Genomic DNA, 17,115 nt, shown 5'->3' with positions numbered 1-17,115 from the left:
GAAGCTGCTTCTGGTCACTGATTGTGGAGTTAAAAATAAGTTTTCCGTAGAAGACATTCTAACAGTTAATTGTGTTTGTTAATAATAGATTGTGCTGCTAAAAATAGTGCAACTCTTTCTTCAAAAATGTGATGATTCAAAGTTACACTGCAGTGCTTTATTGATTTCCATTATTTACATTACTGTTGTGAAAATAAAACTACAGTCACCACCAAAATTTTGCAGTCGTAGGTAGTGCTAAACATTGCCACCCACCAGTTTTACTTGTAACAAAAACACAGTGTTTAGAAAAATCTTCCCTATTTCTCATGCTTGATTTTCAAGTAATTGTGCAAGAAAAGTTTCCAGTGTAGAGGTGTTGGCTTAAGAGATGGGAAGGAGGATAATAAGCAAAGAAATCATTATAAAAACATACTCAACTAATGCTGAGTTAAAACAGTAGCTTGATAATTCAGTTGCTTGATGTTTATGATCTGAAGTCATTCTTTTAATTCACAGACAAGTGTAGACTTATTTCTTTGACTAAATAGTCAGTAAAGTGTAGGGTAAAGGACCAAAAGGGGTATTCTGTCCAGTCTTCTGTCACTGGCAACCATATTAACCCTTTTATAAACCAACGAATGTTCATTGTAAACTAGTTAATCCCCACAACTCCAACAGGAAGGTTCCTCCAGAAACTCACTCATGTCATTGTTAGAAATTGTTTGCAACCCACATGATGAGATTGCATCCATTTATTACGTTGTTAATACTGTCATTTAACTTTAAAAAGTTGTTTTCCCTCTTTTTGATAACTCTTTTTGAATATGTGAGGGAATAATCCCATCCCCTTCCTCTCTTTTGCAAAGATAAACAAAATTATATCTTTTCTTTCCTCTCGCATGGGTTTCTTCTTCCCTATGAGCATCCTAGTAGCCCTTCCCTGCAGCTGCTCCCAATTTAACACACATGTCTTGAACATGGGTGATCAAACTGCTCATATTCCAGATGTGGTCCTGCCAGTCTGTTACACTGACAGTGATACACATTCAAGACAGCTGCACCTCAGAGAGTTGTTGGAAAAAAAAACCCCAGCATATTCATCTGATATCTTTTGGAATGTCGAGTAAAAACCAAACAAATCTTTGATGTTATCTATGTTTATCAAAGGTTGGCTATTTCTTTAGAGCCAGGAAATGACTGATGGGATTGAAGACAGCTTATTAAGTAGTGTTCCAAATTCTGTTCTTAATTACTCCTGTACAGGCTCATTTTAATCAAAGGGAATGAGCTTGTGCAGGTGTGATTGAAAGCAGGATTTGTCCCATTAAGCAAGTCTGATGCTTTTACAAATAGGTAGCATATAGCTCAGTGGGTTGGGGATAAATATATTCTCTGATAGCCATGATTAAAATAGAAAACAGATTGTCCTGTTTTCATGACGGTTGCCTAAATTAACCTGTGCTGCAGATGCACAGCACCGGAAGAAATGTCAACGGGGTTGCTTTGACTAAACTGAAATTATTTTCACTTTTCTAGATGTTGAGAGATGCAAGGATACTTTTATTTTTTTTTAAGGCAGTGGGCTGTGACTAGGTAGAGGATAGAGGGCCATTCATTAAGGCCAACGTGTAAGGTTAATGAGAAGATGTTTTAATTTGCTGTTTGCTTGCCTGGAGCTTAATCTGTGCTGCAGATCTGCAGAGATCACTTGAGTCATTCATGGGATTAATATGGCCCAGAGAAAGAAGTAAAAGCCAGAAGTATGGAGGAAGACAAATCTCAAAATTTCACCTTTATTTTTTTTTTTTGATCTAAGCAAAGAGGCATCTACAGGCTTTTTCCAATGTATCACACTCTGTGACAGGCCTAGAGCAAGAGAACTTGAAGTTTTAGGTACCCAGTCTATACCTGGACCTCCTTACTTCCTGAGAGCTGGGGCTCCTACGTGACTTTGCTCAGAAATCTTTCACCACTAGACCATTCTCAGCCCATTCAGGCTAAGCTCAACTCCAGAAAAAATCAGGGCCTTTGCCATCATGCACCAAAAGGGAGGGCTGCTGTGGAAGTGCTGGCAGCTGGCAACCCAGCGAAGACCTGGTGGGAGAAGAGCTATGAATGAGAACCCCCTGCCCAGGTTCCTCCTTGGGGTACCTCCATCGTGGGTGCCCAAGGGCTGGGCAGGTGGCTTTTGGCCCATCACTTCCACAATAAATAACCAGTTTTCTCAAGTAAGCAGAACTTTAACTGCTGCAAAACCCATAGTCCTCTGTGGGATTTCTGTTGTTGCCTCAGATAATTAGAATCATTGATGTTTTTACCAAATTAAACATAAAAATGCTAAATTATGTCAGTACAGCAGTTTCTTTGTTATTTGTTTTGATAGCAAATCATATTTATTTTACATTAGATTTAAACTTCCAAGTTTCAAGTAAGATAAAAGGGACATTTCATGCTTCTTAGATCTGTTATTTCAGGCTGCGTATAAATTTAAGAAAACCGCATCATATTTACATTTGGTTTGTGTTTCCATGGTTTTCTTTCTACAAATTAAATCAAATATTTTTAAACTATTAGTGTTACATGATATTGGTTATTCAGTTTTTTTTATTTTAAGGCTTAGTTTTTAATGCCATCTTATGTTCCAGAAACTGGATTTTGTGCTGCAATTAATCCCACCAATCAGATTCTAAAATATGGAATGGAAATCTTTGGAAGTATCTTTTCTCACAGCATTTTTAAACTTCTCTTCCTGGTTATAGCTGCATCGAGTCTTTGAAAATTGGAGAAAAAAAAAAAAAAGCTAATAAAGCACTGAATAACGGAAATGTGTTTTAATTGGTATTTGGTATATCTCTGGAAGGTGTGATGTCGCCTGGGCAAGCAAACAATGTGTGAATAAGTGAAAACTTATATTCATTGTTATTTTAAGTAAACAGATTCATTCATCATACTAAAGTTTACTTAGCTACTCTAAATTGCTCATTATCTGTTTGTACTTTTGTGGGGAGATCCAGTTATTTTAACGCAAGCATCTGTGTTCCCATACAGTCAGTAGTGAGGTATGTCTTCTCTATTGACTGTACAGGCAATAGTCACTGCCAGAGGGCAATCCACATCAACGAAGTTCTGTGTTTGCCTGTCCCCATTCACTAGATGAAGAATCAGTGAATTGGGTTTTGATGTCTGGTGGGGGTCCAGCCCACTTGATCCTTTTCTGATGACAGATTTCCAGATAAACAGGAATGGATCTTTTCTATCTTCTTTTAGAAGATACATATAAGTTTCCTGGTCACTCAGGGAAGGGTTTGCATCACACTTCTGTGTTGATGCAGTGATTGATGGTAGAACAGTTGCACAGTCAGGAATGTGATGCCATATGATCAGGAGGAGAACAGGTGAAAAGGATCCCTTTTTATCTCTAACTAGAGGCGCATCGACGTAAACTCCGTATACGTTTTGTGGAGAATGCTGGGAATACTGGGTCTGCACCCACTTAGCTGGGTGCTCTTCCTACAAGACCAAAAGCAGCCTTCTCTTTTCCAGTGTTCCTCTTAACTAACTGCAGCCTGGCTCTGGCTCCAGATCTGTGAGGTCTATGATTTGGGTTCAATGAGAAGAGTGCAGACCACATGATTACCCTCGCCATTAGTATAAGTGCCTTTTTCTGAGATGTGGTTGGGGGCTGGTAGTTTGCCCTGGGCTGATCTAGCACTAAGTTTCAGCACCAACCCAGACAGGAGTCCTCATGAGCATTTGTGGCCTCTCAAAGTGGCTTTCACTGAAAGTAGGCATGTCTCTCATTGTTTTGATCATTTGAAACGATATGGGAAAATAGGTGGGATGGTGGAATTTCAGTGTGTGTTCGTTGGGGAGGGATAAAGTCAGCTTTTTATTACTTAGGACACTGTCCTCAAGCACCACAATGTAAAATTACATTCAAGGTCAGTAGGATATAGTTAACCTTGCAGCATGTATTGAGCTTGTGTTTCCAGGGATGTGTCACAGAGAGGAATAGTAGATGGGAACTTAAAAGAGTTTTTTATAGAGCAGTTGTCTGTTTCTAGCATCCCAAAAGTAGAGAAATTGATAAGAAGAGTGCATCAGATCAGAGTACATGTGCTGTTCATGTCAGGAAATTTGGAAGAGCTTAAGCTCTTTCAATTTTATTTCAAAAAAAGTGGCCAGTATATCTTTAGATGTATTCTTTTACTGTACACAATTGTGGTACAGGTTGCTATTTAATGGCGTCATGGTTCAACAATTCCTGTGTAAGCTAGATGCTACAGTTATTCCTTAAGAAGAGACAACGATCGTCTGATCCATTTTGTATTATAATCCATGTGCTCGTGTATTTCTTGCTACTTACCATTACGCAGTAGCAAATAACTGTATTCAGCAAAGAGTACCCGTTATAATTTATCAACAATATCAACAGAAATATATCATCACAGGAAATATGGGCTATTTATGAGCAAGTTAATGGAAAAACTTTATCATTCCATTTCCCCAGAGTCATATAATACATATATTATCAAAAGAAGCTGCATATAGATTTAAATATCTGGGCCAGATTTCCATTTCAGCCTTGCATAAGCTTCTTCCCACATGGCCTTTCTCACTTAATATTTCAGCAATTACAAGTTTTCATTTCCCTTATATATGTGCAGGGATGTGGCTTAACCAATTTAAATGGATTCTGCCTCTATCTGCTTGACAACTCTTGCAGAGAAAAAGCAAGGAAATAAAATGGCTCCAAATTTCCCAGCATTAACTCTGAGTTGTTCCTGAAGAGAGAGAGAGAGAGATCTCCTAGTTGTTTGCAAATTTATGTAGCTGAAGTCAAACTAACACAGTAAGAATGTGATATTCATGGTATTTTCAGCATATAGTGACATGATTCTAGGCGGAGCTGCAAGTAACATTTGTTTCCATTAATACACGAATGACAGATAATAATGATCAATCTTCTTCCTTGATTTCAGAACTCTCTCAGAAAATGACAGTACCTCTTTACCACCTGCTGACTCCAGCACCAGTCCTACTAAAATGGATTTGTCATTCAGTAAGACTGCCAAACAGTGCCTAGAGGAGATATCTGGTGAGTAACACTAAATCAGGAGAAGCCTGTGAACTTCTTTATTTACATCTGTTTCTTACCAGGAGCTTTGCAATGTGTTGAAATAATACATCTGCCTACTATCCATGAGTGGCATTAAGTATGCAGAAAATTTGGGTCATGCACAGTTAGTGCTTCAAATGCACAGTTCTCTTATCTGAACTGTCTTCTTCTGTTCAAATATCCTTTTCATCATTTTGCAGAAACTGGGCTTTCACAAGCTAGGGTTTCAAGTCATTATTGTTAAGGTCGTGATCAATGGCACAGAACCTGCTTGGAGGCCTGTCACTAGTGGTGTTCCCCAGGGGTCTGTGCTGGGTCCAGTCCTGTTCAACATATTAATGAATGACCTGGATGATGGGATAGAGTGGAACCTCAGCAAGTCTGCTGATGATACCAAGCCGGGGGAGTGGCTGATATACAGAAGGTTCTGCTGCCATTCAGAGCTGGGCCGAGGGAAACCTCATGAAATTCAACAAAAGCAAGTGTGAAGTCCTGCACCTGCACCTGGGGAGGAACAACCCCAGGCACCAGTACATGTTGGGGGCTGAACTACTGGAAAACAGCTCCACTGAGAAGGACCTGGGAGTACTGGTGGACAGCAAGGTGACCATGAGCCAGCAATGTGCCCTTGTGGCCAAGAAGGCCAATGGTATCCCAGAGTCCATTAAAAGGAGTGTGGCCAGCAGGTCAAGGGAGGTTATCCTCCCCTTCTACTCCACCTTAGTGGGGTCACATCTGGAGTACTGTGTCTAGTTCTGGGCTCCGCAGGTCAAGGACAGGGAACTACTAGAGAGAGGCCAGAGGAGAGCTATGAAGATGATCAGGGAACTGGAGCAGCTCTTTTATGAGGAAAGGCTGAGAAAGCTGGGTTTGTTTGGCCTGGAGAAGACTATGGGGGGATCTTCTCAATGTTTATAAATATCTAAAGTGTCAAGTGGATGGGGCCAGACTCTTTTCGGTGGTACTCAATGACAGGACAAGGGGCAATGGGCAGAAGCTGGAACACAGGAAGTTCCAACTAAACATGAGAAAAAATGTCCTTCCTGTGAGGGTGACAGAGCAGTGGAACAGGCTGCCCAGAGAGGTGGTGGAGTCTCCTTCTCTGTATATATTAAAAACCCACCTGGATACAGTCCTGTGCCCCCTGCTCTGGGTGTACCTGCTCAAGCAGGGGGCTTGGACAAGATGATCTCCAGGGGTCCCTTCCAACCCCTACCGTTCTGTCATTCTGTGAGTCATACTGAGTGCTCCAAGAGGAGCAGTGGAAAATCTACTTTAGAATGTTTGATACTGTGATACATTTGAGATCATCAAATTAAATTATAACATCAGAATTAAGACATAAATTACACAAGATATATTTTGCTTTTGTAAATAAATCTATATTCAGAAAATGGGAAAATGAACAAGTTCTTACTAATGTACCTGATTTTGAAGCTGCTGCTAGAGCTAAACTACTAAAGTTTGTATTCTGGAATTTCTTGAATACCTTGAGTAAAATCCTTATTAGATTACAAATGTGAGGGTTTTTTTTAAAAATCGTATTGGAATAACTCCTTTGAAGTCAACAGAACCATGCTGATTTCCATCAGCCCAGGTTCTGGGCATAACTCTGCCTACGGATGCAAAAAGCAAAGTACGTCACAACTGACTGTCTCATCAGGACTGAATTGCACTGCAGGGTTGTGTGGGAGTGCTTTCAAAGGGACCCTTCACCAGAGCTGTCCTGTTGGGTTTTGTGGGCTTATTTTGTTGTTGTTGTTGTTGTTTTGGGTATTTTTATTAGCATCTTTATTCTTCTTATAATATTAAAAAAAAAAAGGTGAAATCCCTGTTTCACTGGATTCACCTATAGTTTTGCCCTTTTGCTCCAATTTTTTAACATTCAAATGAATATATAATGAGTCATGTGGGTCTTCTTACACAGGATATAACTCACTTTAAAACACTCATTTAACACATCGGTCTAAAATTATCTCTCTACCAGAAGGGAAATCAGATGCCCAAGCTTTGTGGGATTGCCTTGGCATTTAGCTGACTCACACAGAAATTGAGGTTTTGTCCTGGTTTGTCTCAGTCCCTTTGGAAGTTTCCTGAGTCTAACATCCCTTATTTGCACAGCCAGCTTTTTTCATAAATATATCACCCTGAAACATGGTGAAATGTTCCCTAGAGGTGACACATGCCTGTAAAATTAAAGTAAAAATTATTTTTAATTCACCCAGAAATCAGTCTCATTGGTCTTGCATGCATAAAGAGTATAACTGAAACACACAAATCAAAAGTTGTCTCAACGAATTATCTACGAAGGTGCTAAAAAAAAAAAAAAAGTAATATCGATCCAGTACCTGCTGAAATGATCAAATAGGATATCATGTCTCCTAGCCTTTTCTTGTTCTGAACAGAAATGGAACAGCATCAAAAAGAAGAAAATGGCATAAAGGGCACTAGACATCAGAGATGTTTCTAATCTGATTATTCGGACTTTGGCATTAGAGGTTGATTGACATAACGGGCAGCAAAGCAAAACCACTGGGGAAAATGTGGTCAATGATTTGTTGTATACAGAGGAAAACAGATGTGTGTTCACCCATAATTGGCTGTTAGCGGCAAAAAATTTAAATAGACCAAGTACTACATTTGCTGAATAAATAATTGTCTGCATTGGTGAGCTGTCACCAAGTCATTGGTAAGTCTGCCATTGGTGAACCTGCGTGGAAAAAAATCTCGTGTGATGGCTGTACAGGGGACTATTCCATGATGGATTAGCCTTTGAGAAAGGACTATTAAATTCTGTTACTTAGGAGCAGTTTTTTATTCTGGTATAATCAAGGGATTATGCCAGTGGTAGCAAAGAGATAAGCAAGGGTTCTTTCCTTGATCTGGTCACTTATATCCAGGTCATTAAGAGATGAATCCAGAGTTTCTTTCACTTGGATATTATAATTTTCCTGAAATCTTCCACTGCTGCTACACATGGGCATTATCTTTATATTATCTCAAGCTTTTTTTTTGCAACTTGGTAGCCAAACAGACTAGCACAATGTGCTGGTAGGCAATAAGGATCAATAAAGTTCATGGAAGGGACTGAGCATATGCAGAAATCACTAAACAGCTTGCAGGAGAGGGTTCATAAAGTGCTGTCCCAGCTGCATTATGTTTTTGCTTCATTAATCTTTATTATTTTTTACAGTGCCAAATATTTGCAAGTAAGGCTAACATGCTCAGGACTAAGATACTTAGTCCATATCACTGTATAAACTGTTTCTCTACTTTCAGAATATTTACAGACTTGTGTTTGTTATTGTGTCTTGGCTGAAGACTGCTGCTCCCATAAGTAGCCAAGCAGAACATATCAGAGCTCCTAATCCACTTCAGGACAAAATCAGCTAATGCATCTTAAGCTAACGCTGTGAGCATGGCTGGTTCAAGGCTTCTCCACAATATAGGCAAAACTTGGATGTAGAAAAATCGATTTTAAAAAGATTTAGGAGTGTTTGTTCAGGCACCATTCTCCCTGAGAGATTCAGGATACCAAAACCCAGTTAATTTCCTTGCTCTAATGGTGGACAGTTGTGGCTCTGTTACCTGTGCCCAGCAAGGCAGTTCACATCCCTTCACCACTGTCTGAACGCCAGTGATGGGGAAGTAGAGAGGGAAAGAAAGAAGCTTTAAGGGTAGTTTCTAGTTCTCCTCTCCTGTATCTTCCTCCCCATTTCTAAGGGAGCTACCTTTAAAACCTCTCCTGTCTTCCAGCTCAGATCTGATGGAAAGATGGGGCAAATTCAGAGCACAAGCCACTTGTTTCCTGCTCACTACTGGGTGAGAAATCATTTGGTTTTACTAGCACAGCTGTGAGAGAAGGATGGTACTAGAAGGTGAGGGAGATGCTGAGGCTGGTGTAGACATGGACCCAGAGGTGCTTCCCTGCTAACCTGAACAACGTCTTTATTTATGGCTTGTCCCCATAAATCCACTGCCCTAGGTAATTTCTCACATGGCTTATGCCTAAAGCCAATACTGTGTCTTGGTAAAGCTACTGTAAATCTGGGTTTCTTCACTGTTTCTCCACCTCTGCTGGGAATTTGTTCCAGATGTAATCTGAAGTGCTTCCGACTTTTTTCCTACTTCTTTATTTTTTTTTTTTTTTCCTCTGAATATTCCACAGCTCAGCCAGAGCAGTCCCCGATATTTTCACAGTTCACGTGCAGATCAGCAGTGTGGCACATGCGCAGTAGGTTCAAGGCTTCCTGTGCACCTTGGATCCCCTCTGCATGCACGGTGCCAGCGATACCTGTACACATGCTGAGTGAGTCCTGTTTGTAGGCACAGGTCACCACTGCAGCAGTTTTGGTGCATTCTGCATAGACTCATTGCACATGTGGCACGCAGATGTGTAGACGTCTGTCCAGGAAATCCTAGACAGAAATTTGGGAGTCCTAAATAACGATCAGTTCTGCAGTCATGTATGAATGCTCTTTCTTGTGTGTACTTTATGTACCAGTTGCCTCAACAAGACTACTCAGTATCTATGTTTCTGCAAAGCTGGAGTATAACTTTATAGACGGGATTTTAAAATGAGAATGAAAAGGAAAGCTGATAAAGTAATCCGCTTTGGTGCTTGTTTTCATGACGATGAACTTTCTTACCCAGTATTGCTACTTGTAGTAGCTGTGACATTTATCAGTTTCGGCTGCAAGTTTATTGGAGAAGGATTTCAGTGAGTTAATTATTTAATAATCCATTGTAAACTGTATTTGTCAGTGACTACAAAGCATTATTTTATGAAATCAGTGATAGTGTTTGGTTTTAACAAATGTTTACATGTTCAAAGAACTTAATGCAAAGTGTTTGATTAAATAATTATTCATGAATTTACAAATATTGACTAATTATAAAAAAATTTGAGGGATGAAGCAGAAATGCAAGAGTAACTTTAAGAGTTATAGTCCAATACAAATGGCAGGATTAGAATAAAAAACATTCAATTTTCAAGCTTTTATATTTACTGTGCTTCTTTTTTGTCTCTGAAAGAAATAATTAATAGCTATGGAAATAGTTTACAATAATGTTTATTCAAGTAAGATTGGCTGAAGAGATTCATAATCTTATGCATTTGCAGATTTCATTTGTAAGGCTCCAAACTGTGCCCTGAGACTTCAAAGAAAGTCTTCTCTGACAGCAAAATTTTTCCCTAGATTATTAGTTCTTAAATTCATTTTTATAATTCCTTTTATGAAAGAGACAGTAAAAATAAGGTAATATGTTACACTGCCTGTGAAGTGCTGGGGAACTTCCCTGTGCTGTTCTTGATTTAAACATATTCCTGTGTGGTGGGTGGGGAATACATTGAATTGCAAGGCAGTTGGGTAATAATGCTCTGTCATATTTGCTCTCCTCTGGTCTACTATACTGTCTGCTGAGTTTAGAAAGGTGTATTTGCTTGTTACTATATTTCATACATTTAAAATGGAGGGATGAGCTTTATAAAAGTATTTTTCAATAAATATACCTGAGCATTTTCCACATTGCAATTTTATGTGTTGTTGAATGACACCCTGCAGAGAGGTGTGGTAAAGCAGAAGGATAAATTCAGTGTACTTTTCACTGAGCACTTGGTCCAAGGTGTACATATGTGTCTGTTTTGTCTGAGGATGATCATGATGATCTGTCTACCAGGTGAGGCAGTGGGATTAATGGGAGAAAAGTTCCTATAATCTTGTAAGCAAGGGCAGTAGTATTGTCTTTGTACACAAAAAGGCTGATGAAGGTTGCATGACTAGGCCCAGTACCTCCGTATCCCAGCATTTGACTGATTGTGTTTTTGATGTGTGTGGAAATGGAAATGCGATGGGTAGATACTGGAGCTGCCAGCTACCCTCACATGGCTCCCACGCAATTCAGGTGCTATTCCTGTACCTGGATGATGGTCCATGACCTGTGTCCTGCTGGAGCTGGGCTGCAGTGAATAGCTCAGGCAGGAGAAGAAACAGGTCAGCAGAGACACTGAGACCCACTGGGTTGCCCAGGACCCAGCTGTACCCCTACCAGAGACCCTTCCAGCCTGGAGTGGTACAACACCTATTGCCAACACCACACGTGAGGTTTGGCATGGCTTATTGAATGAAGACATTTCATCCCCTGACGTAAGTTATTCTGCTCCCAGCTGGAAAGAGGACTAAATATACCTGGGCAGTTTTGGCAGTCTTATATCTGGTCTCTTCAAGCTCAGAGCTGAGTGGCCGCACTGTGGATTTCTTCCCTAGCAGAGCAATGTTTAGCACGAGGGAGTACGTCCTGTCCACAGGGCTTACTGAGGCCAGACACAGAACCATAGGAATGACTGCTACCTATGGCCAGGCATGCATGCTATGAGCTCAGCGTGGAGGCAGAGCAGGTCCATACCTGCCTACAGCTGACCATGGAGACAAGCCACTGGCTGTAGCTGTTTGGGCATGAAACAGTGGGTGAGGAAGTTATCATTCATTTATTTGGAGTACTGGAGAGTGATTCAGCCTTGCTGTTTAGGGTAGGGAAAGACCCTGTTCCCTTGATCCCAAAGCACTGTAGTGCCACATGGGGCCAAATCATATTAATTTGAAACATAGCAACTGAGAATACCGTACCAATTTTAGTATAAGCTGAGGTTTCAAAACCATTGAGTGGGAGAAGAGTGAGATTGCCCTTCATTTTGCATATTCCCTATTGTAAATACAGCCTGATGAAGCCTTTCGAATAACCTCAACAGCTTCCTCAGCCGTGCTAAACAGGCTGTCACAGCCGCACGGCGCCGGCAGCGTGTACTGGTATGGGAGCATGTGGGCAGTGCTGGAGCTCTGCTTCCTCACCCGCGGCCACGTCAGCATCCGCACCACCGCGCTGTGCTCTGCTGCAGGCAGGGACCAGCACGTTCATAAAAACCTTTTAAGGGCCCATATGCCACTGCAACTGGCAGACCCTGGGAGTAAACACAGAGTCTTACCTTTTGTTTCCATGCTGAAGAAGTGGCAGGCATTTAATATTTGGGACAATTTTGTACTCAGGGTGACAGAGCATTCTTCTTGTCTCCTCTGACTTTGTGGGCTAGGCGTGGAGGGGAGTGGTATGTCTTCTTGTTGCAGACCGTGTCTTTTTAGGAATGTCAGTGATTTAGTATGAAAGACCATCATTGCTTGAGGCTACTGATTTTTTTTCTAGATTCATTCTGTGTTTATGGGGGTTACCCAGGAAAAAATGTACCCTTCCTTTAAAATTTCTAAGTTTCTCCCATGTATTTTTTTTCTTATATATCTTTAAAAACTGTAAACTGTACTAGCAAAAAGCGAGAAGTACACTGAGGCTTCTGTTAACACCTGTTTATTCACAGGAAATCTGCAAACAGTCTATAATTCTTAAGGTGGCATTTTTAAAGGTTACTTCTCTGTCAAGGTTTCTCAGGTAGGGATCTGAGACGAGCATATTGTCACACTGACAAAAGCAGTATATTGTTATACAGAAATGTTCATATTTTTTAGATTTCTACATAAGGTTTTATGAAATTCATTGCTCCTAGATAAAAAATTGGTATAGAAAAAAATCAGAATGAAATTCAGCTAGTTCTTTGTTCACCTGTCTGTTATTTCTGGGATTAATATTTTTTTCTCTGTGAGAAAAGGTATATATTTAAACATAACTCTCCTTTCTCTCTCGATAATGTGTTTAAAAACAACATTTAGAACTGGTGAACTTAGTGAAGACATGATATGGAGTTGCTTCATAAAAAAATTACTACTCCATTATTAGGTATTCTTCAGAAGATTGTGAAACAATGATTTTATTACAGCTTTTTAATTCCATACTAGCCTCTGAATCTCAGAGAGATGCAAACAAGATATATTTTAAGGAGAAAGAAATTAAATATTTCCTTTTATAAATCACCTTACTGGGCAGGTACTGTAGTCTTCCATTTTTAGCTTCTTTATGATCTTAAATTATTTTTTTTTCCTTTAGAGCAGATATTGCAAGACTGAAGGTACATTTGCAAATCTGCTTTTAGCTTCCTGCACAGGGAGTAGCAGTGATATGGAAGAAATAGTTTGTCATCCTTACCTTTCGGGGAGAAAAATAGGATTTGACTGTGAGCTAGGTCTGTTAGTGTAGCATCCCATTCAGGTGAAGCTGTGTCTTGAAACCTGTGGCACTGTAAACTGGGCAGAGGCTTCTGTGTCTCCGGTTTAATTCACCAGGATGTTTGCTGCCATGGCAGCCAGCAGCATTCACTGCAGTAGCAGAGAAGAGTCATATATCTGGGAATGCAGGTTGAATACTAAAATGTAAGGAGGCTTGTGCAGAGCTTTGCTTCAGTGGTTAATTTTGGCTCTTTATTGAGGTCTGACGTGGAAGCTGTACTTGCAGTTCTGTGTCAGCCCATCTAAAGTGAAGAGCTGTGCACTGGGATCAGTCATGATCTGGTGAGGGGGGGGGCAAAAAGCCTGAGACAGCACTTGTGCCTACTTTGGATTTCAGAAGGCAGCAGCTGTAGACAGAGATGCAGGCCCACCGCTCCGATGAGACTGGTGATTGGATGGAGAGGGGAAAACACAGTTGGCTTTTGGGATTACTTCTGTGCTGGAGCAGAGTGTTTGATCAACTCTCTTCTGCTTGAGAGAAATCCAAGTGAAAATGACTGTAAGTACTGCAGATTAATGTGACGGGAGAGAAGTGGCTTAGCAGAGACAGCAGCATAATTTTAAAGAAAATGACTGTGCCTGTCTAGTCCTTTACAGTACGTACACTGCATGTTTGAGCTGTGATTTTCATTGCAAGTGCAAGTATGTGCTACCTGGGATGTGCAGCATGCGGTGCTGGAGGGATCAGCTCCCAGAGCTTTCCAAAGAATTGATCTGCTGTCCATCACAGAAATATGAAATCTAACTGAGGTGAAGCCCCAGCTGGAAAGATGCAGCGATCTGCTGAACTGTCAGTGTTTAAAGGCAAGGAGGTTAGAAGAGGGTGTGTTCGTCTTCAGAAGCAGAAGTCTCTAACCAATCTCACACTCATCAGTGAAGGGGAGAAGAGGCGATACTCGTACAGGGAGAACTGGTTTGGAAACGCCTCTAAGTCCAGCCAGTGTTACCATCAGCAGGAGGCAGAGGCTGGGAGCAGAGGCTCCCTTTCCAAGGCACTCTCACAGTCGGTGCACTCTCTCTGCCAGCCCAGCCTCACCACACCCCAAGCATTTCAGGCGGTACCACCTGCTGGAAGCAGGACATCCAGGAGGTCAGGAGACTGGCGTACAGGTGAAGGCTTCGAGATTGACAATGAGGAGAGGGGAAAATCAGATGATGAAAATGTGTCCTGCGTGTCCCGCTTCACCAGCAGGAACTGGGCAGAGGAAGAGGAGGAAGGCTGCTTGCGTGAAGGGACCGCACAACTGGATGAAGATGTCATAATGACAATGCTGGGGGACCTAGAACAGGTCCTTTATACTGATATTTTAGGTAAGTTAACTTTGGCTTGACATCAGGAAGGGCAGGAGGAGAACCAAGTGTTTGCACATATGTGCAGGGAGCAGATTTTTGATCTTGACAGTGATTTCACGAGACAGAACTGGGTTTATTTACAATAGTATACAAAAATAGGGTCTAGACATTCCTCCTCATTTGCTTACTCTAAAAACTCTATGAAATGAAGACAAATGTCGAAATCACTTTAGATGGGTGCATGAGCAGCAACAGCCTGTGAATAATTGAGCATAGTTTGCTTAGCTGTTTGAAGAAATAAGGTGGGACATTTAAGTGGTATTAGTTTACTTATAAATAATTTAATTTTCATGACAATTGTTCTCATGAATTTAAAATTGAAACCTTGAATCCAAGGTTTTGTTTAGATAGAAAATGTCTGGGCCTACCTACAAACTGTCCCTCCAGTATTGCTTCCCCCATCCCCCCTCCGCTGATAATTTCATCCATATACATAGAATTGTGAGTGTCAGGGTTTCAGATTAGTTTAAATAACCAGTTCAGTTATATCAGTGCATGCCAGTGAGCATCTGAAGTCCACAGCCATAGGTGCTTCAAAAGGCTTCTGTGTTACCGGCTTTACTTTTCATCTCTCAGCCCTTTATAAGAGTGCTCAAAGTGTTCATTTCCCAATCTTTGTTCTTCAGCCAGTCAAATGGTTGAAGTAGCTGCTTTCTTTTGCAAGGTTATGTAGCCTGTGTCTAGCCTGGAGGTCCTTTGCTGGTGGATATGTTAGCTCTGATTGTGTTTTAACATTCAGGATAAAATTTTTGCTGACTATGTAATGTAAAAAGCTATCATCTCAAAATAACAAAGAATCAAGTATTTTCTTTTTATGCATACCTTTTTGTCATTAGACTATACCAATATGCACAAAAGGGCTTTTTCTACATATTAGAGGCACGTTAGTAAAGGAAACCGAGCTCTCCACCTGCCCCTGCTCCTATTCAGCTGCATGTGGCTGAGCAAATCCCTGTTCTCTTGTAAGCCTCAGTTTCCTTACCTCCAAAGTAACACTGGTACTTTCCTTTGTGAATGGAGTTAATATCTAAGAGTGGACAATTCTCTGGGGAATTGCTTTTTATTTGTAAATCCTTTTATGAGAATCAGATAATTAATAGAATTATTATTCTCTCATTTATCTGCTTTGGGCTGTAATTACATGTGCAGAACTACTGAAATGATTATGAACAGTATTATTAAATGTGCAGTTATGGGTGAGCTTCACAAATGCGAATGTAGAAGTTTAACCTAAGTGTTTAGTGATTTCTGTGAAATGTTTATTTTGACCTTCTGTGTGTGTATCTCATACAGTGGAAGACATGAATGTGTTCTCTGTAAATTTATTGAGGGAACCTATAATGATTCACTGCTTATAGGCAAGAATTTGGGGACAATCTTTTGGAATATTCATGTTTAACATAAATAATGAAGCTACAAGTGATTTGAGCAGACTGTATTCCATGGGGTCAGCAAAATATTTACATTGACGTTCCTGTAAGAAGAACAGAATTTTGATGGAAAGTTTCAGGGCACCCTGGTTTTAGTCTTTCTTACCCCAGTCTCTCCACATATGAAATAGAATGGCTTTTCTTCAGCCTACAAACCAGAATCACTTGGGATAACAAGCCAGGGAGCATTTCTGATATGCTCGGTCATGCAAATATGGATAGACTCTGCGATGGCAGTGGGCCATAGTAATAAGCAACAGGGTGCCTAAGGGAGTCTGGGCTCCCTTTGAACCCATACAGCATGTCCCAATCCTGTTGCAGTAATCACCATGGCGTCTCTTCTAGCAGACATGATGTAGCTAGCTTTCAGAAAAAAACACATATTCACCATCCTTATGGTCCTCTGCACAGGAGTCTTGTCATAGATGGGTAGCCACAGTGCTGTCCTGAAAATGTAGGTAATGTCAGATGCAAGTTAGGTCTGAGGATCTTGCACTCAGTGCAGAAAATTTCTCAAGCATCGTGTTCAACTGTTTATACTTTCTGACTTGTTCATCCAAGGTACAACATAAATCCATTGATACGGCCTTAAGAGAAGGATGGAAAGAAAAGAGAACAATTATTTTTAAAACACCTAATAGTTACAGTTATGAGGGTTTTGTATGTAGTACTATGTATTGCTATGTAGTATTTTAAGATCATAATGCTCCAGTTGTATCTTTTTTAGAAAAAAAATGGTGGAAAGGTTTTGCAATTACCCCTTGTGTCACTGGAGGATCAAAAGAGATTAGACCTTGAACTTTTCACCTTTCCAGGATAGAATAACACCACTTCTTATGGTATAATTTGTCTGAAAGTAAAATATTCTTCTCTGTGAAAATATATTTTGGCAGTTTGCCATATATATATGTACCTTTTTTTTGTATTGCAATTGTATCTTAAGGCTTTGTTATGCTATTTACTGTAGAATATATATTAAAAAAGACAGTTGCTGTCATTTTTACTGCAAGGATTTGCGGTGTTAACATACAACAAAGGACAACTGACAGGGATAAACAAGGAA

At 40.4% G+C, this 17,115-nt stretch overlaps 1 protein-coding gene across 5 annotated transcripts in view; it reads left to right on the top strand.

The window, feature by feature from the left end:
- The window catches only part of NAV3 (neuron navigator 3), a 409,880-nt gene that overhangs the window by 279,367 nt on the left and 113,398 nt on the right, over window positions 1-17,115 (top strand). For all 5 annotated transcript variants that reach the window (XM_075080754.1, XM_075080751.1, XM_075080753.1 and 2 more), the window contains exon 9: window positions 4,965-5,080. In XM_075080754.1, coding sequence (XP_074936855.1) covers window positions 4,965-5,080 — 116 coding nt within the window. The remainder of the gene's footprint in view (window positions 1-4,964; window positions 5,081-17,115) is intronic.

The sequence above is a fragment of the Phalacrocorax aristotelis genome, chromosome 1, assembly GCF_949628215.1.
Source record: "Phalacrocorax aristotelis chromosome 1, bGulAri2.1, whole genome shotgun sequence".
NCBI lineage: Eukaryota > Metazoa > Chordata > Aves > Suliformes > Phalacrocoracidae > Phalacrocorax > Phalacrocorax aristotelis.
The sequence above is the reverse complement of the archived record's forward strand: the minus strand, read 5'-3'. Positions and strand labels throughout refer to the sequence as shown.